Source organism: Papaver somniferum, unplaced genomic scaffold (assembly GCF_003573695.1).
Source record: "Papaver somniferum cultivar HN1 unplaced genomic scaffold, ASM357369v1 unplaced-scaffold_18, whole genome shotgun sequence".
NCBI lineage: Eukaryota > Viridiplantae > Streptophyta > Magnoliopsida > Ranunculales > Papaveraceae > Papaver > Papaver somniferum.
Window position 1 is genome coordinate 6,389,761 of NW_020627707.1, and position 22,456 is coordinate 6,412,216.

The following is a 22,456-nucleotide window of genomic DNA, read 5'->3' on the forward strand; positions in this document are numbered from 1 at the left end:
TTTTAGAACTCGGATCTTCTGATATGGTTGAAATCTCTTATTAGAGATGAACTCAACGTAAAGTGTAAGGCCTATTCCTATGTACATGCCAAAAAAATGATGTTTGGCATGGCAAACGGATTGCGCCACTATGGGAAAACCGATAAGCGATAGATTTTCTAGCAAGCGATAATCACATTATCGTTAGCGATTATGACTTTATCACTGGCGTTATTCTCTCTCTCGCGCGCTTTAAATAGTAACTCTGGCGATACTATGATTATCGACCAGTAGTTATTCTGCAACGAATATTTCCCCCTGATGGTTCCTATATATACGTCCTTTTACTTCTCCAGATAAATCACACCTACTTCTACAAATATTTCACTTATATTCTCAATTGTCCTTTTACTTACTTCTCCAGATAAATCACACCTACTTCTACAAATATTTCACTTATATTCTCAATTTTAAATTTCATAATCATCAATGTCGAGATCCAATGAAGAAAGGGATATTATTATGAATCGGTTCAGATTACAGCAAGAAAGGTATAGTACGAGGTTGCAAGAAATTGACGAAGAGGAAGCTGAATATAATAAACTAATCAAATATAATAAACTAATCGAAATTTTGATACTTGTACATACGGGTCAATATCAAGAGTTCCATAGTCCAAAGAAGTATTATCAAGAAGATATACGTATCGAGGGAGGAAATTTTACCACCAAAAGCTGATGCACGATTATTTTCTTCCAAATTGTGTGTACTCTGATCAAAATTTTCAAGGTCGATTCCGCATGCCTCATCATCTGGTGAAAAAGATTATTGAGAGCTTTGTCAAGTAGAACCTCAATTCAATTATCAGTTTGATGCACTGAATATTAGAGGTCATGGTCCTGAACAAAAAGTTACTTTGGCTTTAAGGATTCTAGGTTATGGCACTCCAGCGGATGTGAACGATGAGTACCTTCGTATCAGTAAAACAACTTCTTACACTTACCTTTCATTGTTTTGTGAAGTAATGATTAATCATTTTGGTCCAACATATTTACGAAAACCAACCGACGAATATGTTAGACAAATATTGAGGGAGAATGAGGACATGGGAATCTCAGGAATGCTAGGTAGTCTCGATTGTATGCAATGGGTATGGCAAGGATCCTTGTTATTGTGCACCATCGATACAATCTTGGGTAAAAAAACATAATTACGACAAATACATTCATCTTCTATCATAATGTTGTATTTGGTACCACAGACTCGGATCTTTTTACCTTTGCCTTGACTTTGAGATTGTGAATCCATTTTACAAGAAAATATAGAATTGTAGAGGAGGTGTAATAGTTTTAGATTTGAAAAAGATTGAAAGATTAAGAAATTCTAGAGAGATTTAGAAATTCGGTGTGAGTTGATATGAGATTGAAATTAGGTATTTATAGAGGGGGGAAATTATAGCTATTGGATGCGGAATTGATAAGCGTTGATATTTCCATCGAGTGACAGCTTGACTAGCGCTGGCGCTGGAGTGACCAGCGAGCGCTTGAATGACCATCGAGCGATGGACACTCTATCACTCGCTAGAAACTCCGTCGTGTATGTCTAAGCATATGAATTTGGCAGTTTGATATACCCATAATGGGCGCATATACGCCAAATATCAGTTTTTAGCCAGGGCATAGGAATAGACCTGAACCTTATCTAAATCTATCGATGAATCTTCTTTTCTTATTAAAAAGAAAAAAAATCCTTCCTTCCGCAAAATTTCGAGTATCCCGCCCAACACAAAACCTTCCCCTTCTTTTCAGTAATCCTAAAACATCTTAGCCTTATGTCTAAGAATCGAGACAACCGATTGTCAAGAATCGGTTTATGTCTAAGAATCGAGACAACCGATTGTCAAGAATCGGTTTACATGTGCAATTATAAAATCTGATTGAGGACCTGATGATTTCAGAGAAAAAAAATTCAAAGTTCATAATGGGTTCCGTTGCGTTACATGTAATCCGATTCATGTCCTCACTCTTCATGTAACATTTCTTCTGAATAATCGGATTACATATAAACGTAAATAACTCGATTATGAGCTTTGTGTATTTTACGTGAATATTCAAGTAGAGGAATCGACACATATACATCACAAACAAAAACCGATTTTCATCACGTACCTATCGCTCCAAAATTTTACTACAATCGGTTTATATAGTGATGAACAACGACCGGTTGACGTTCCCAATTTGGGGTTTTCACACAGAATCGGTTTATGTGATGCTATCAAATAAACCGATTCTGAGTAAATTTTTTGAAATCTTTTCCCTTTTTCGGGCGATGATAAAGTACAAATACATGTTTGTAGATCGTTACAACTCATACCTGCCCATTGGAAGCATTATCAGCTTCTTTTTCGCGTCTATATTGTTTCTGTGCTTGAACAATATCCTCAAGCATTCTTTGGTTGATATTCGGTAGGATCGAAATCCAGATTATCTGATGCACCCACTTCTTCATCACTACTAGAGTCTTCATCGTCACTATAAAGTTTTATTTTCGTTAAGAAAATCACAAACCCTAGTTTTTCCTTTTTCCCCTCTACTTCTTCTTTGCCTCCAAACCTTAAAGGAGGAAATGCATTTCTACTCTAATCCTAACATGATCAAACTCAAACACTAATTAATTTAACTAATATTAATTTAATTCATCATTAATAAATAAGGGCTTATTAACCATTAACATAAATAAGTGGATAAGGGGTTTCTAGAAATTACTTTTTAATGACCCTTTTTGTTTTTAGTGCTATGCCCAAATAACCATGTTAGGACCAAACTAGCCAGGTAAAAAACATCTTCATCGTATAAAAATTAAAATTTGAACATGTCTTAACCGGTATATTTTCTATTCGGTATCAATCAATATCAAGCTGCATCAATATATGCCAATAGTGCACAAATACCATCAATATCATACTCCCTCCATTTCTGGAAAAATGTTACTTTCATTTTTTTAATTTAGTCTATTTTTAAGCTAGAATGAAAAAGTAAAAATAACACATTTTCCAGAACCGGAGGGGTATTATATAATACGGCAAACCATGACTTTACAACTAGCGAAAAACGGGTGAGGTGAAATTATCCAACCCCAAAACTTTGAACATCCCGCCCAACTTTTCAGTAATCCTAAAACATCTCAGCCTTTCATTATCTTTAAAACAATCAACGGTGGAACTGTCGATCCGTATGAAACAAAGTGCACCAATCATATTCTACCAACCCCCTATATAAATAACCCAACTCTCTCCTCCGAATTTCACACCCAACACAACACCTTTACTCTCTCTTTTCACTCTCTCCAAAGCATTTCATTTTCTGTCCAAGTTTCCGATCAAATGGCGCCGAAAGTAGCAGAGAAGAAACCGGCAGAGAAGAAACCGGCAGAGAAGAAACCCGCTGAAGAAAAGAAAGCTGAGAAAGCACCAGCAGCAAAGAAACCCAGAGCTGAGAAGAAATTACCAAGCAAAGATGCTTCCTCAACAGATAAGAAGAAGAAGAAATCAAAGAAATCTGTTGAGACTTACAAGATCTACATCTTCAAAGTGTTGAAACAAGTTCATCCTGATATTGGTATTTCAAGCAAAGCTATGGGAATCATGAACAGTTTCATTAATGATATCTTTGAGAAACTTGCTGCTGAATCGTCTAGATTGGCAAGGTACAACAAGAAGCCAACTATTACCTCTCGTGAGATTCAGACTGCTGTTCGTCTTGTTCTTCCTGGTGAATTAGCCAAACATGCTGTTTCTGAGGGTACCAAAGCTGTTACCAAATTTACTAGTTCTTAATCTGTGTTTTTCTGTTTTCTTTAGATTTAGGAAATTAGGGTTTCTTTAGATTTAGTTTAGTAGTTTCTGTTTTGGGATCAGGGTATTATATATGTAATTAGTAGTTCTATCAATCTTCTAAAGCAAGTAATCAATTTCAGATCCAATATCTTGTTTGTGGAATCAAATGTCTTGAATTTCAGAAAGTAATAGATTGAAAATTTGAAACCCATTTTGAAATCTAGAACTGTTAAATTATCTGAATCTGAATTATATATACTGCATTTTTTGTTTCTTTTTCTCTGTTTCATTTAAATATAAACAAAGATTATTATTGGTTGGGTTTTCTGCTAAAAAGATTTGTGAATTGCTAGATTCAACCCTGAGAGGTTTTGTAGGTTGTTTTCTTTCTAACTGTGACTCTGTGAGTTTGCAATTTCCTTGGCTTTTGTCTCTTCTGGATGCTGCGAAGTGGGTTCAACGAGTTGGAGAATGAGTTATGGATGCTGATCCTGCTGCAATGGTGTTTATGGGAGGTACATACATTTTCTTGCAAAATCTAACTGAAGGTGTAAAGTTTCAGTGTTTTCTTTGAAGAATTGATTCAAAACCATTCACATGGATGCTGTAATTGTTAACTGGACGGGAAAGAAAAATCCTCTGTAAGTGGTTTTCTGTTGTTAGAGTGGGGTCTTGTGATTCTTTCTTTTGGCCTGTTGGCCTTTTGATAAAGAAAAAGAAACTTGGAGACTTGCTTGAGAACTATGCAATGTGTAAGGTATTTTCTGATTTTCCTTTACCTGTTAATTTGTCATAATTTGTTAGAAGTCAGGGGTTTATTTTGCTTGAGTAGCTTTGTCCCCTCATAGTAAGTCGTAAATTGTTATTCCTATGCATTTTTCCTTTACATTTGTTGAGAGAGTGTAACTTAGTTGTATGCTGTGGATCTGCGAAGTTGCACGGCAGTCTTGCATCCTCTGGTGTCTAAGGCCCAACTTTGAACCAACACCTACACTAGCTAAATTAGCAATCACATGATTCACATGTTAAATAGTTGAGTAATTGTTGCAGATTCACCAGAGAGTCATCTATGAACTGGGTTACATATGTCGAGAAAGATAAGTAGTTGTATGTATACTGTATATGATTTTTGGACACAAATGGGATCTGAGTGTAAAACATTTGAAAGTCATGTTCTCCAATCTTAGTTGTAGCAGCAGATACATTCTTGGGCTTTCTTGCATACTATAAGAGTAGGCGTAGTGATATTATCCCCATTGTTCCTGAAGAAGTTAAAATTGGAGCTATGGAATGAAAACCTCGTTGTTTTATGCATCCATGCATGGAAATTCTAGAGCAGAACGCAGAATCTTAATGGGAACTAGAGTAGGCTTAGTATCTATTATCTTCAAAGGTACCTGAGAAATTTGCAGCATTCATTAGAAACTGTCCCATCTAGCTAACACAGAATCTCAACTAGAACCTTTAAGAGCTTCACCATTTCTCGCCAAACAAAAGGCATGGATATTGACTTGTTTGATTACTTTGTCGACCTCAGCTTTAGTGCGTAGCGTCTTCTAAAACAATTGCATTTCAGCATTTCCGAATAGAACAACATATAGCAGTAGTGATAAGGGGGACCAGAGGTGCACTAACTTACATCTCCTTCTGTGGATTATGGAGTGCATGCGGTTAGGAGGGAACCATTGGAGACTACCAGTCAACCACTGTTTACGAAGTAGTCCCAACCCTGAGCAGAGAATTTGCGCTCTGCAATGAAAGAGGAGTTGAGTTGCGGACTCACCTACCGAGCAACAAAGAAAACCCCATTTATCAACAGTTTCTGTCTCTTGTAGATAGTATGCACGGTGACTATTCTTTTGTTGTACACCAGCCATTAGAAAGAATCTATCTTCCAAGGCCATGGTCTAGCTTTATGCCGTGGTTTTCTTTCTGGATTTCTGAATGGAAAGTTTTGACAGTGAGTAACCCTGATTTATCTATGTTCCATGTGATAGTATCATCACCCATTCCACTAAAAGAGTTCTCGATTAGTATAGTTAAGGTGCAAACTTCTTCTATTTGAATCTGAGAAAGTCTTCTGCCAAGACCTAAGTTCTAAGAGCTCTCATCTGCATTTGAAAATAGTCCATTTCTTACTCGAGGCAATTTGAGACCCAATGTTCCTGAAAATGCACTGAGATACCATCTCCCACTTCGATAGGGGAGTTGTCTTTAAACAGTAGAATTTTCTTCCGTAGACCACCTCCATGAGCGTGCTTGAGAGGTTTAGTTTCTTTATTGAAACCTGTCGAACCATATTAAGAAACGTTAGATTTTCTCCCAAGAGCTTGCGTAATTAAACCTCCACAACCACTTACAGGTGAGAGCTTTATTCATGCTTCTCTAAGAGTTAATGCACAGGCCACCTTTTGAAATAGGCGTGCAGCATCTCTTCCAAGGCGGTATCAGATTTCCTAGGGATGCGATCTACTAAATTTTTGAAAATCTAAGGGCTCTCCTTTACTTTGCTTCCGCCGCTGCCCTCATTATAACACCTTAAACTTTATCAAATTTTACACAAACTTCACTGAAACTTGAATATCTCTTCTTCAACTACAATGCCGCCGCCGCCTACTACATCTCTTCACTATGAAGTTACCACAGATTTACCGTTTACTTCAATCCTACACTTTATTTCTCTCAAACTTGATACCAATTTCTTGGTATGGAAATCACAAATGTTTTCTTTTTTTATCAGTATAGATCTATTTGGATATCTAGATGGATCTTTACCTCTTCCTGCAGTTACTACTGGTGTTGGTGCTGAAGCTGTTTCAAATCCTTCTTACCTGAAGTGGTTAAAGTGGGATCGATTTGTTAATAGCTGTTTCAATGCTACCTTTTCACCACCTATTGCAATAGCTGTTCTTGGATGTACTACAGCTGTAGAGGTTTGGTCTTATCTCAACACTAAATTTCAGAATCAATTTCCTGCTCGTAAGTCTTTACTTAGAAATCAGCTGTATAATATGAGAAGAGGATCTAAATCTGTGGGTGATTATCTTCAAGAGGTAAAAGCCATCACAGATTCCTTAGCTGCTATTAATGAACCTGTTTCTGAAAGTGATATTACTATGCATGTTCTACAAGGTTTAGGCAAAGATTATCATGATTTTGTTGTTGCTATTCAAAATCGTGATACATAATTTACTTTTGCTGCTCTTACATCACGACTTATCAACCAAGAGCAGTGGTTGAAAAGTCAAGAACTCGAATCTACAGCAGCATTAGATCTTGCCTCATCTGTATTTTTCGCTAAGAAGACTTTCAATTCTGGTTCTATTACTGGTTCTAGTTCTGGAGCTAGTTCTAATTCTTATAGATCTAATACACCCTACAACTTTGTTGATTATGACTCTATGGAGTGTCAGATCTGTAAGTAAATTGGTCACTCTGCTAGTGTTTGCAAATACAGATATACCCCATCTCGTTATTCAAAACCTAAAACACCACCATCTAAGGCCTTTAAACCTCAAGCACATACTTGAGTTCAAGTAAATGCAACATCTTTCTCTGAGATGTCTGTCTATCCAGCTGCTACTGATTGGTTACCTGACTCTGGTGCTTCTCATCACCTTACAAATGATGCTTCTCTGCTTACTAACACTACAACCTATGATGGGTCAGCTCAGGTGATGGTTGGTAATGGAACTTTTCTTCCTATAACTCAAATGGGTGATTCAGTTCTTCATACTTCCACTGCTTCTTTTACCTTGTCCAATGTATGTTTTGTGCCTACCATCCAAAGGAATCTCATCTCTGTAGGGCAATTCACAGAAGAACATAATTGTACTATTTCATTCTCACCATGGGGCTATGAAATTTAAGATATTGCTACAGAACAAGTGCTAGCTGAGGGTCTTAAAACTAACAATCTTTACCCAATCACTAGCTCAACATCTCAGCAACCCACAACTCTTCTTTCAGTTACTGCCTTTTCACCAGTTTGGCATAAGCGTTTGGGACATCCAGCTCACAAGATTGTCCGTAAGCTCTGATACCATGACAGAATTCAATGAACTGATATATTGATAAGTTGTTGTCATGAAGACTTCACATGAGAGAACTTCTTTATATAGAGAAGTTTTGTTTGGAGAGCAAGTAAAGTACAGACAGACTTATCACAACAAAAGAAAGAGATAAACATGACTCATCACAGTACAATGAAGATAAGACTGATGAGACTGTTACCCAACATGGTAAGAACTAAGACAGTAGAAAGTAAAGCAGTAATTCACACATTTACTCTAACAAGTTTTACCAGCTATTCAAGAGAAAAATGATGAGGTATCTATATTGCAAGAACTTGTTAAGAGATGGGATAATCACAAGGTTATGGTAAGTAAGCTTTGTGGATATTTCAATTATCTTGATCGCCATTGTCTTCGTCGAAGATCACCTTCATCGTTAAAAGATGTTGGGTTTGGTTGCTTCCGTGAATTTTTCTATGAGGAAGTGAAAGTTAAAGTTAAAGATGATGTTATCTCGTTGATAACTAAAGAACGTGAAGGAGGTCAAATCAAAGAATGCGAAGGAGGTGAAATTGATAAGCTGATCAAGACTGTTTCCGAAAATTTTCTTGACATTGGAGGGAATGAGAAAAATGATGTTTATTTGTTGTTTGCGACTTGGATTTTGTCCAGAGAAAAAACTAGAAGAAACTTTGGTACCTGGAATTACTGTCAACTATTATCGGTTTCAAACTAGAAAAAACTCAAACCGAAAAAACCGATTTGTTAAATAAATGAATCAATTGAAGCCCATTTTGATAGTGTTAATGAATCAATTGTTATGAATGAATTTCATGATGCTGCATTTTTATTTCTGTATTGTTCGCTTTTGACAGACTCAAATAAAGAAAAACAAATGGAATTTCAGAACTTGGACTTCATTGGTTTTATACTTTTATTTTCTGCCAAGGACCAGTGAATTGCCAGCGGCTTTCTGGTTCAGTATATATCCTTGTTAAGTAGGTATATCCTTGTTAAGTGGATATGGAAACTGGCGGCTAATCCAACTTGAAAATTGGACATAACGATTCTATCCCGAAAAGATAATCATGTGGCATGATGACACGACTCTTACAAAGTACAAACCAAATCGCAACATTCTAACCAAGTGGGATTAGTCTAGTTGGCTGGGAGTTGAACTCCCAAATTATAGGTTAGGGGTTCATTTCCCGCTGCTGTCTGATCAAAAAAGCAAAAATAAAAGAAGTAACAGTATTCTAAACCAACTTGAAAACTATAAAATAACTTTCAAGAAAAACAATGGAAGTGCAACTATGATTCATGAATTACCAAGACAAGATATATATTGATGCATCCAAAATTGAGATTAGTCCGCAAAGTAGCTTGCAATCAATGAGTGTGGGACTTGGGTTGGGCCAACCCACCAAACCCATACCCAACCCAAACGTCGAACGAGTATGAGCAATGTATTTCCATTTTCTTTGATAAGCTTGGGTATAAAGTTTATAAACCCGAATTAAATTTGGGAAGGCATAGACATAAATATCTCTAAACAGAGCAACCCACCCAACCCGAAGAACCATAGTATAATTATATAAAATTGTTTCAATAATTGGTGTTTTATCTTTTTTCTTTGCTGAGAAACGCCGATATAGGCATCCATAATTGGTTATTTCCTTAGGCCTATTCCTGTGCACAAGCCAAACTCATATACCATATATGCACCCACTATGGGTATGCCAAAGTGCCAAACTCATATGCCTATATGTCAATTATAACATATAGGCATACACGACGGGCTTTCCAGCGAGCGATAGAATGTCCATCGAGCGCTAGTCAAGCCATCGCTCGCTGGTCTGATAATGGCTTATCAGACATCATCCAATAGTTACATTCCCCCCTTATAAATACCCATTTCAACTCACACCAACCCAACTTCAAATTCATTTCAACATGCCTAGTGCTCGCATAACCGAAGTGGATTTCACTCCAAAAGAAGATGTTTCTCTAATTCGATGTTGGATTTCAGTTGCAAGCGATAGAGATATCAATTTAGAGACTTTTAACTTATGGGACACTGTGTTTCAAAGGTTTATGACGTTAAGTCACGTAAATTCAAGAAGAAAATGAGTATCTTCAAAATCGTTATTGTTTCATCAATAACGATGTTAGAATGTATCATCAAATTATGTGGTTGATAAAAGGGGATAATCCTGGGTTGTCAAATGAAGAACTAAAAATTATATCTCATACTAAAAATGAGTCTATTATGTTCAATCTTCTAATGAGACTAAGTCGTACATCTATATAGACTTTTATATTATACACCTTTGATATTTCGAGATGAGTTTATCTTGGTTATCTATCTCTCGAAATATGTGTTGGAAGCTTTTTGCTTTATCTATGTTCATTATATTATTGACGAGTTTAGTTGGAGACGATTATTTGTTGGAAACTAAATATTAAGTCAAAAGATGATCATGTGAGAATTGCCTTGAAACATATGACATAGTTTGTGAGAGACAATCATTTGATGTCGACTTGGAATGTTTCGTATTGATCATTCGATCACTTGAAAATTTCTTGAAAGCTTATAGTATGTGTGATACTGCTATTCTCGTCTTCCAAGAATGTTTCAATGAGTGAAATGGGAGTTTAGAACAATTAACCTTGTCTGGATACAACACGGTATGCATACCTAGTATGAAAACTGTTTTGGTATGATTCAGGTCCGGGAACTTTGTTTGCGTACCCAGTACGCGAACGGTTTTATCTGTAAAGGTCCTAGACCTTGTTTGCGTACTTAGTATGCGAACGGTTTCACATGAGTTGGGTCCGGGGCGGCTGTTTGCGTATCTGGTATGCGAACGGCTGGTGGACAGGCCAAGATCTGGAGCTGCTGTTTGCATACCTGGTTTGCAAACACAGTGGTTAAGTTCTAAAATCAGTCATGTATTATTCTCATACTCATGAACTAAAACATTTATGTATATTAAGGAATGTTGTAGTTGCAGGAAATCCCACAACACACCCCTTGTATTATCATGACTATAATTTCTAGATCTAAACTTATTTGATATGAAAATAAAGATAAAAATAATGAAAATAGAAAATAAGACACAAGATTTACGTGGTTCGATCAATTTGATCTACATCCACGGGGTTAGGTTTCACTATGATCATTGAATGACATATGAATTACATTGAGACTCCATTATTGAGTATTTGGAGCTCTCTCTCTAGTTTTTGGGGAAAAATAAAAAGATAATAATAATACAAGTTACTTTTCTCTCTCCTACCTTTCTCTTTATATAGGATGCTACCTAATGGATGACAGCTCATATACAACTAAGATTTCCCCTAATTTCGGATTTGGCTTGCGATGATATCGCAAGCTTACAAATGTTAATTTCGCAGATCATCTAATCTTCGTAAAGTTATTACATTTTTCTTATGTTTAAGCTAATATCACCTATTGTGTCGTTTCTCAAAGTGCTCTGCAAATTTTTGTAATGCGTTGTTAAGAATTTCGCGAGCGTATCGTTGTCGCGAAATTCTGATCCTACATCTTGCCTCTTTTTCTTGAATATTGCTTGAAGAGCGATCTTCAGGAAAAAAATCTATTGTTCTAGTTGTTGGAGAGAGATACGTGTTGTTGGAGTAGTCTTTGATCTTTGTTGATGAAGGAACGAGCGAAAGAATATTGGATTGAAAAGTACGTACTTGCCTCTATTCTTTTGTGAAGTTCCGGAATGTTGCGAAGTAAATAAGAAGTATCATCTTTTGAAGTATGCGAAGTATGAGGTACCTTTGAAGAAGTATAAGAAGCATGAAGTATCCTTGATGAAGTATAAAAAGTATTCAATCCTCGAAATATAAGAAGTATCCGTCCTTGAATAAGAATAATAAGTATTGCCTTTATTCATGCGAAATTATTACTCCATTTTTGGTGATTCTTGCCGAGAAGATAAAGAACATAAAATGTTTTCTTGGTAATCCATAGTTGCCTCTGTTCTTTATCTATGAGGGTAGAATCCTTGAGAAAATGTTGAATGTGCGAATTGTTTCTTCATTCTTATCTTGCATCTGTCTCATGTTTTGTGCTAATGCGATAGTATAATCTCTTCAAGTTGCTTATAATTGTGCGAAATAATTGAGCGAGATAATCACATCATTCGAAATAATCACATTCTGCGAAATTATGACACATTCTACGAAATTTTGAATCATTCTGCGAAGTTCTGAATCATTCTACGAAGTTCTGAATAATCTTGCGAAATTCTGAATAATCCTGTGAAATTCTGAGTAATCCTGAATAATTCTGCTAAATTCTACGATATTATTGCGAAGTTCTGCAACATTATTCCGTACAGTTTTGTAAAGTACTTATGCGAACATAATGCTTATGTGATGATTATGTTATGAAATGTGTATGCGATGTTTATGCCATGAAATGCTTACGCAATGCTTTTATTGTAGTTGCAGGAAATCCTACACTACACTCTTCATGTAATTTCATTAGTAATCAACTCATTTTAGGTTTATATTCTTAATTTTATTGATTAATCTTTGGATGGTCTTACAAGAAAAGATAAAGAACTCAAGAATGATCTTTGCTCTAAACTTTCTCTCTCCTATTTACTTATTTCTTCCTCAGAAAAGATCTCTCTCTTCTTTACAACTCGAATGACTATTTATAAGGAAATACATAGTGGATGACAGCTAATCTGTCCTTTATTTTCGGATTTGGTTTGCGACATTCTCGCAACCTTACATATGTTAATTTCGCAAACTCTCTAATTTTCGCAGGATTATCATATCTTTCTCGTGATCTTAGCTGACGTCATTTATTTTATCATTTCTGAAATTGTTCTGCGACGCTGTTGTATTGTGTCACTGATAATTTCGCTGAAACATCGTCATTACGAGATTCTGATCCTACATCTTTCCTCTTCTCATATATTCTCTGCAAAGTAGAGAATGATGTGAGAAATGCCGCAACTGTTCATCTTTTCATATTCCACATTTATCACACGTACTCTCTCTTCCATTTATTTCTTGACAAGTCTTCTGTAACCACTGCTTTTCAACCGCTCACGTCTCTTCGTCTTAATGGTGTTTATTTCTTCGAATAAAAAATCTCCTTTATATACTCTTCTTACCCCCTATTTCCACTTTTCTTTTTACTTTCTCTTCTATTTTTATTATCTCATCTCTGCAACTCTGTTATTCTTCTGCAAATTCTGCTGCTGTAATTTTTTCTTCCTTCAATCCTTTTACTTTCTATACATTCCCATACTCTATATTCAAACATGGCTCCAAGTGGTCATAGATATGAGAATAATTTACAAGATGTCCAAAAATATCTTGCGGATAAAGGTTTCACACTCTCCACCATTTCTGGTGAGAATGCCAAATCAATTATTTCTGTCAAGCTTTTCTCTGATCAATATTATGATGATCAATCAATCATAATTTCGCGAGGTCATATTCTCGCAGGTCTCCCTATTCCTCTTTATAACCCAGATCTTCCTTTATTTTATGAAATTCTCGCTCATTCGGGATTTTCGCGAGCCATCTTCCAACTGAGTGGGGACTGCATCCGTATGATGCTAGAGTTCACTAATCGTGGTGCTGGTAGAGGATCTCTTTACTCCAAAGAAATTAGGGATTCAAAATTCGCAAACCTAGAGATAGTTGCTGAGAAGTATACAGTGGCGAATTTCTTTGAGAACTACGAACTTATCTCCATGAAGAAAGAGAATACTCGCTGAGGTATTCGCTTAAAAAGGAAAAATAACATTGATGAAGCCAAAATTATTATGCAAGATATTGATTGGCATTCTGGTAAAAACACAACTCCTCGCCAATCCAAAGATGATAAATGTTGTGTTTTTCCTTTAATGCTAAAGGGACCCTACATTGTTGGGTCAAATGTTCTTCCTGCGAATCTCGCTGCATATCAAACTTGGGTTTTCTCTTGGCCCAAGAAGGATAAAGAGGTATGTTTCTCCCATTTAACTCATTTTATATTTCTTTATTGTTTTTTACTATTCTGTTCGCTAACTCTTGCGACATTCCGCAGATCCAAAAACTGAAGGATAGTTATAACAGGACTGGGAAATTTAGTACTCTGTTAGCTCTTCGCTCATACACAGATGAGGTAAGAAATTTTCTCTTATGATTTTAAATAATATTGTTACTTCCATGCTTCCATTTCTTATTTCTATCTGTGTGTGAAGATTATTGCTGAAGTAGAAGAATCTGCTGATGCTGCGAAGATTGGTGATAAAGGTAAAGGTGCTCTTCGCAGGGAAAAATCAACTGGTCCTCCTCCAAAGAAAAGAAAAGTTTGTTCTTCTTCTCCTTCAAATGTTCCTCCTAACGAAAATTCTGAAAGTGACAAGGGTGATGAGGATAACGATGATCTTGTTGCAACTGAAGATTCTCCACCTGAATCCTCTATGGCTAAGCTTTCTGGCCTCTTTTCTGATTCTCTACAAGGAATGGGAGATAGCCAATTCGCAAATACTTGCAAATCTATTGATACCCTTTGCGATGTCCCTTTACTAGATGGTGATAGCTCTCTTCATGGAGTTTGTAGATCAGTGACTCCCGACTTCTTGCATTCTCTCAATTGTCTGGTATACTTTTATCCTTTTACTTCTTCATTGTTATAACTCAAAATTTCTTTCTACATTAATATTTTTTATATCTTTTCGCAGGCTGGAAAAGCTCCTTTTGCTGTTGCCTCAGATCTAGAGAGAAGACGCGAAAATCTTGAAAAGAAGAATCTCCAATTTCGCAAAAAGAATGAAGAACTGGAAGCTGAAGTTAAAGGTCTTCGCGAGAAAAATAGACAATTAGAAATTGATTCTTCTTCGTATAAGAATAAAATCTCTAGTCTTCAGCAAGCTAATAATCAGCTTTACGGTATGTTACTTTTCTCTTTTCCCTTTATTCATTCATCCTGTTGTTTTATCTTATTTAAATGATCCTTTTTGCAGACATTTATGGTCTTTCTGATGAAGCTACCCTTCTTAGTTCATTTCCTAATGCCTTGGATAATGATACCCTTCTTGAACGTCTTAACAATTCCTTAAATAGCTTCTCAAATGATATAATTTCATCTCTTTCTCTAAATGAATTTAGATCTAAATTTCTCCTCTTAGAAATTGATCATAGATCCAATTTAGGTTTAGTCAACAGATTTAAGCGTCTCCTTATTGATTCCAAAGAGAAAACCAATGAGTTAAGAACCAAAATTAGCGGTCTCATAGATGATAAGGATCGAATCTCTGATCAAGGTGCCAAGGCTTTGGCGAAATTCCAAGAGGCTTTCCTTGAAGTTCAACTTGAGCGAGATGAAGCTAACCGCAAGAATATTGAACTCTGCGAAAGGGAAAATCAAATTCGTTCTCGTCTTCTCATAAGTAGTGAGGATGAATTTGTTTGGGCTGCGAAAATTTTAGATGATGATAGAAAAGATTTAGGCATAAATGTTAGTCTCCAAGTTGAACATACAACCTTGATTAGAGATATGATTTGTGACAGAGAAGGTTGCTAATTGCTCTTCTTTACTAATCTTTTGCTTCTTATGAATTTTCATCAAGTTAATAATTGATTGTCTTTTGTTCGCAGATTCTGAAAATAAATATCGTGAAAAGATTGAAGAACTTGAAGCTGAAAAGGAGGAACTCGCAAAGAATCTTTCTTCTCGCAACGACAAGTATTCTAGATTAAAGAATCAAATCAAGATCATTGTTGCAAATTTTAAGAATGGCGCTATGCATTTTCGCAATCAAACCATCCAAATGGTTTGTGATGATCATAATATCCCACATTCTGATTATCCTTGTCTTTTAGAAGAAATCCCACAGAATACTCCCAGTTTGATTATCTCTGATAGCGAAGCTGACGATGAAGAATCTGATAGTGATGGAAGTTCTGATGGTGATGAAGATTCTGACGCAGACGAAGAAGGAAACAAGTCTGATGAAGATAATGAAGGATTAACCAAGAAATAGTCTTTACTTCTTTCTTTGATTTTTTGTAATACTTGTACATTTATTTCTTCTTTCTGTATATTTGTGTTTCTTTCATTTTGACCTGCTTTAATTAAAACAATTCTTCTTTGCAATACAGTTAATCAATATAATCATTAATTCTTGAATCTTTGAATAAATATATCATATGGAAGCAAATAACATTTTCTAATTTCATACATTCCCATACTTGCCTCTGTTATTTGAATCCAAATGAGAGATTTCATAAAAAAATTCTTATTGTATAACTTCGCAATCTTGTGCTAAGTAAATTTTGTTTCTTTTCAAAATCTCATTCCTGTGTGGTCTTATTTTGCCTTCCTAATTAAAGGTATTATCATGCCACCTCTTGTCATTGCGACAAAACCGCAGGACGTCCTTGCACGTTCATACAAAAACCCATTGATCTTGTCTTAACTTTTTCTTTTGTATTATGGCCTGTTCAGGAATGTTGCGACATTATGACAGGCCTAAATATTCTTGCGAAAATAAAGCCCCATGACATTGCCGTCTTGCGACGAAATCGCAGGACGTCTTCGCACTTTTATGCGAAAACCCATTGATCTCGTCTTATCTTTTTCTTTTGTATTATTGCCTCTTCAGGATTGTTGCATGGTAGGCTGGGAAAGATGTATGAAATAAGAGTATAAGAGAAGCCTACATGGTTATACCGCAAGTGCACGGTGTCGGTTGTAGCTTGTGCAAATACGGTTCGAATCCACAGGGACTAGGGTGTGAATTGAAGTTTCCTAAGCTAATTCTCTGAGCAGTGAACTAATGAAGCAAAGAGTGACAGTGGCAAATGACAGTTACAATGGCAATGAGCCAAAGGAAATGAAGTATAGAATTTAGAAGCAAACAGTGAAGCAAGAATTTGGAAACAAATGTAAACAAAATACCAAGGTCTTTGAATCCACCTCTAACTCACACTGATTATTCATCACTGACAGTAACATTGTTTTTCTATAACCACTAGCAAGAGGGATGTCAATCCTCTATATAGCAAGGGTCATTTTGATATGAAATCTCCTATCACAACTAAGGTACTCCTCCTAAGCATTAACTGTCTAGTTAAAGCACAATTAACCAAAATAACAGTATATAAAATTAAGCATGAGTTGCAGTTCAGCAACACTTGATGATTCTAACTACAATGGATGCCTGACATCCAATGTGAAAGGCTAGTGTTGAAGCCCTAAGATGGAGTTTCACTATGAGCATTTAAACACATCATGGCTACTGACAAGAGCGAGCATGAATAACAAATGTTAAGCTAGGGTTTCATCTCAACCCTAGCAAGAGGAATTAGAACATTAAAACATAAATTGAAAATCAAACAAAGAATTAAAATTGCATTGAAATTGAAGTTCAAACAGAAATTAAACTACATAGAACCTTGAGGGCACTGGCTAGTCCAGGCCTCTATTGGCTTTCTCTGGCTAACCCAGGCATGCCCAAAACGTTACACCCTCACTTCCTATTTATAATCAGAACACCCAATTAGGGTTTTTACAACAAACCCGCAAATTTAACAAAATTAGGGTTTATAGGAATTTGGGGAAAACTCACCATACCCTCTGAATTTGTTGTCCCCTCTGCAATTGAGCGATGACCCATGCTTCAACTTTCTTCTGCTACTCGAACGCTGCTCCAATTTCCTTCTTCTCTCCACTGTGACACCCTAGTTCCATCTCTGTCTTGGATGTAGCACCTAAGAGTGGTGGGTGCTAAGAACAAGAAGGAGAGTAACTAGGGTATGGTTGTTCTGATGATGGTCGGGCTGGGGAGGTGATGGTGGCGATGGGTGAGGTGAGGTCTGCAACTGTCGGGGGAGGAAGAGGTTTTTGGGGAAATGGAATTTTGGGGAAGAAGAAGGTGGGTATTTGTTTTGGTTCGATGGGTTTGATGCTTAGGTGTTGAGCGGGTGCATCCACTTTGATGATTTGCGAAGCTCAGCCGTAGGATGATGGATGATGAAATGAATCGGACGGCAAGATGAGAACAAGCTTTGACCGACCGTTGGATGATGAATACATTAAAAATGACGGCTGAGAATAGAATTAGTTGTTGTGGTGTTTGACAGGATCTTCAAGTTTGATGTCCAGCAAAGATGCGTCGTAGGATGAAGAGATGATGACTCGAATCTGACGGCTTGGAGCTTAGGCGGGTATGGATATTGGAAATGGGTTTGGGTAAGGGTTTTGGACCTTGGGTATGCCAAGACCATATCTTCTTTAAGAACAATTTTTCCTCTTCAAGCCCACTTCTAGTTGATCCGGCTCTTGCAAACATCATTCTTCGCTTCCTTTCTGCGGGAGTCTTTACCGTTTCTTTGCTCTTTTCGCTCCGTGAGTTAACCAGGCTTTATTTAGTACCTAAAAATGCAAAATTAATTGAGAAAAGTATTTATTCTTGAAAACAACGAAAACACAGAATATGGGATAAAATGGAGCGTTGGCGCACAAAAGATGAGTTAAATGCCAATAAAAAGGTGCAAATATATACAATATTTGGCACTCATCAAATACCCCCAAACCTGAATTTTACTTGTCCTCAAGTAAAACAAAACTAAGGAAATCCTACCTATACCACTGTCGCTGGTCTCTGAATGCAATAAGCCTTTTAAACCGCTAAGTGTCCCTAGTGGACGAGTTGAAGTCTCGTGAAGGTTTGCTTAGAACGTACCTACAAAGTTCTAGGACAAAATATAAGCTCAGATTCCATGAAATGTGACATGTGCAAGACAGTAGAAGCTCACAGCAAAATGGAGATGTCAATCTAGCTATCAAAGGCACAATCCTAGCACTGATAACAAATAAAGACATGTGATAAGAGTGTAAAGTGTATCTACACGTGTAAAGAAAGATCGGATGTTATGACTACTAATCACCAAGAGATAGTTTCTAAGGCTAAGAACCGAGGTCGAAATCTAGCTAGCTGTGCGGACTTTACGAGAATTGTGAATGAGTTGGAGGTATTTCACAATTACTCGCGTTGTACATCAATGGCATACACCCTTCCTTGCTTATAACACAAAAACAAAAAAGATGACTCTTATTTACATTGACTACTCTCTTTTATTTTTGGAACAAGAGAGGATGGAATTGATAAATACTTGATTTTTTTTATTTTTTTTTCTTTTATTTTTTTGATATTTTTCTGAATATATACATCGTTTTTTTTTTTTTTGAGAGAGCATTATTTACAACATGGTAACTCTTTTGATACATAAGCAAAAAGAAACAAAAAATTACATGACACTTTGCAAGAGGTAGACCTTTTTGATGCACCCAGTTAAATTCGATGGTTGTCTTTCTTAATGTAACCTCCACCTTCTATCCCAACCAACCAAAGAACAAGCTAGTCAAGTTTCGTTCAGTATTCTAAAGTGATTGGCAACTAAAACTTCCGATAGAACACCTCAAGGATGAGGCTATACATGTATTGGTAGATCGTGCGCGTGCAAGTTTCTTATTACTATGTGAATTGTGCTAGAATCAGGGTGCCTAAATATCTAGACTAAGAATCCTTATGTTTACATACATGCACAAGAGTCAACATTTCAAGGTAAATGAGCTCCATTTTTATGTTTTTTTTCAATTCTTTTTTAATTTAATTTATTTTTTTTTTGATTTTTTTTTTTCAAAAAGGAAGAGTTCTATTTTTCGATTATAGCATGTTATAAGGATATGTAGTGATCATCACCCCTAAACCTAAATTAAACAGTGTCCTCAATGTTTAAAAAGTGCAGAAGAAAGAACTGTACAGAAAATGAAAAATAAAATGGAATGTTCAACCTGGTTTATGTACAAGGGTGGACCAATCAGGCCACATAGACGGGATCCTCCAGATCGGTCGTCTCAATGTCAGGGGAAGTGGTTCAAGGAACGGTTTCAATCGTTGCCCGTTCACTTTGAAAATGTTCTTGTTGGGGACATCTTCAAGTTCCACAGCTCCATGAGGGAATACCGTGCGTACTAGGAACGGGCCGGTCCATCTGGACCGCAATTTTCCTGGAAAAAGATGCAACCGAAAGTCGTATAACAAAACTTTCTGACCCGGCGTGAATGACTTGCGCAGAATACGCTTATCATGAACAACTTCATCTTTTGCTTATACAGCTTGGCACTATCATAAGCCTCATTCCTCAATTCTTTTAACTCATTGAGTTGAAGTTTCCGTTAAGCGCCCGCCTTGTCGAGAGAAAAGTTAAGTTTCTTGATAGACCAGTAAGCTCGATGTTCTAATTCCACAGGAAGATGACATGGCTTTCCATACACCATACGATAAGGGGACATGCCAATTGGTGTCTTATAAGCTGTTCTATAGGCCCACAAAGCATCATTCAATCTCAATGACCAATCTTTCCTTGACGGGTTGACCGTCTTCTCCAGAATGTGCTTAATCTCCCTATTAGAAACTTCTACTTGTCCACTTGTCTGAGGGTGGTACGGAGTTGCAACCTTGTGGGTTATGCCATACTTGCGTACTAAAGACTCAAAGTACTTGTTACAGAAATGCGAACCACCGTCACTGATTATAGCTCTAGGGGTACCAAAACGTGAAAGTATGTTCTCCTTCAGAAATGAGAGTACCACCTTGTGGTCATTTGTCTTGGTTGCAACCGCTTCAAACCACTTCGAAACGTAATCAACACCAACTAGGATGTATAATTTTCCTTCCGAAGTAGGAAATGGACCCATGAAGTCAATCCCCCATACATCAAATAGCTCAACGATCAAAATCGGATTCAACGGCATCATGTTTCTCCTCGAGATACTTCCTAGTTTCTGACAGCGCTCACAAGCAATACAATACTCATGGCAGTCTCTAAACAGCGATGGCCAGTAAAACCCACACTGCAGATCTTTGCAGCTTTTCTTGGCACTGAAATGCCCTCCACATGCTTGGTCATGACAAATATCACATCTTTCTGTTCCATGTCGGGTACACATCTCCTAATGATTTGGTCTCGGCAGTACTTAAACAAATATGGGTCGTCCCAAAGGAAATGTTTAACTTCAGCCAAGAACTTGGAGCGGTCTTGTCTCGACCAATGTGAGGGCATTCTACCTGTAGCAAGGTAGTTAACAATGTCGGCAAACCAAGGAAGGTTTGACACAGACATCTAATGTTCATCAGGGAATGATTCTCTAATCAGCTCAGATTCATCAATAGACTCACTAGTTACAAGTGATCAGCAACCACATTCTCACAACCTTTCTTATCACGGATTTCGATGTCGAATTCCTGTAATAAGAGTATCCATCGAATAAGGCGAGCTTTAGCATCCTTCTTAGAAAGAAGATACTCAAAGCCGCATGGTCAGTGTATATGATGATCTTAGATCCTATCAAATAAGATCTAAACTTGTCTAATGCAAATACCACGGCAAGTAACTCCTTCTCGGTAGTCGAATAATTGAGTTGAGCATCATTATTTTACTAGCATAGTATATCACATATGGTAGTCTATCAACACGCTGTCCTAAAACAGCGCCAACGGCATAATCAGAGGCATCACACATGAGTTCGAACGGTAGTTCCAGTTGGGTGGTTGGACAATAGGAGCTGAGGTAGGAGAGTCTTGAGTTCTTCCCACGCCTTCACACAAGCAGCATCGAAGTTAAAGACAACATCTTTGACAAGTAGATTACACAAAGGTCTTGAGATTTGGCTAAAGTTTTTGATGAATCGCCGGTAGAACCAGCGTGACCTAAAAATGATCGAATCCCCTTCACAGAGTGGGGTTGTGGTAAATGTTGAATGAGGTCGACTTTAGCTTTATCTACTTCAATTCCTTTTTCCGAAACGATGTGTCCTAGAACTATGCCGGAGTTTACCATAAGTGGCATTTTTCCCAGTTTAAAATCAGATTCTTTTGCTTACATCTAGACAGCACAAGGACCAGATGGTCCAAACATTTCAAAAGAGGAACCAAACACAGAGAAATCATCCATAAAGATCTCGAGAAAACTATCTATCATGTCTGAAAAAATGCTCATCATGCAACGCTGAAAAGTAGCAGGTGCATTACACAGCCCGAAGGGCATACGTCTAAAAGCAAATGTCCCAAATGGACACGTGAATGTAGTTTTTTCCTGATCTTCCGGTGCAATGTGAATTTGGTTATAACCGGAAAAGCCATCTAGAAAACAGTAGTGACTGTGTCCAGACACACGTTCTAGCATTTGGTCTATGAAGGGAAGGGGGAAGTGATCTTTTCTTGTTACTGTGTTCAACTTCCTGTAGTCGATACATACTCGCCATCCTGTGGTTGTACGTGAAGGGACTAACTCATTCTTTTCGTTCCGAACTACAGTAATGCCTGACTTCTTAGGCACAACTTGAATGGGACTAACCCATTTACTATCTGAAATCGGATATATGATACCCGCATCAAGTAGCTTCAAGATCTCACTCTTAACAACGTCTCTCATGTTAGGATTAAGTCTCCTTTGCATTTCCCTAGATGGTTTGGCATTCTTTCAAGATTAATGTGGAGCATGCAAATGGTGGGACTTATCCTTTGAGATCTGAGATGGTCCATCCTAAGGCTTCTTTCTGCTCCTCAAGTACTTCTAA

At 37.1% G+C, this 22,456-nt stretch overlaps 1 protein-coding gene across 1 annotated transcript; it reads left to right on the forward strand.

The window, feature by feature from the left end:
* The first annotated feature begins 3,289 nt into the window (after positions 1-3,289).
* On the forward strand, positions 3,290-4,033 carry LOC113337755 (histone H2B.3-like). The gene has a single exon (XM_026583349.1). It carries the CDS (start codon positions 3,362-3,364, stop codon positions 3,812-3,814), a length of 453 nt encoding a protein of 150 aa, XP_026439134.1. The 5' UTR covers positions 3,290-3,361; the 3' UTR covers positions 3,815-4,033.
* Positions 4,034-22,456: the final 18,423 nt, after the last annotated feature.

Coding starts and splice junctions, on each gene's coding strand:
- LOC113337755 (XM_026583349.1), top strand. CDS start 3,362: ATGGCGCCGAAAGTAGCAGAGAAGAAACCGGCAGAGAAGAAACCGGCA.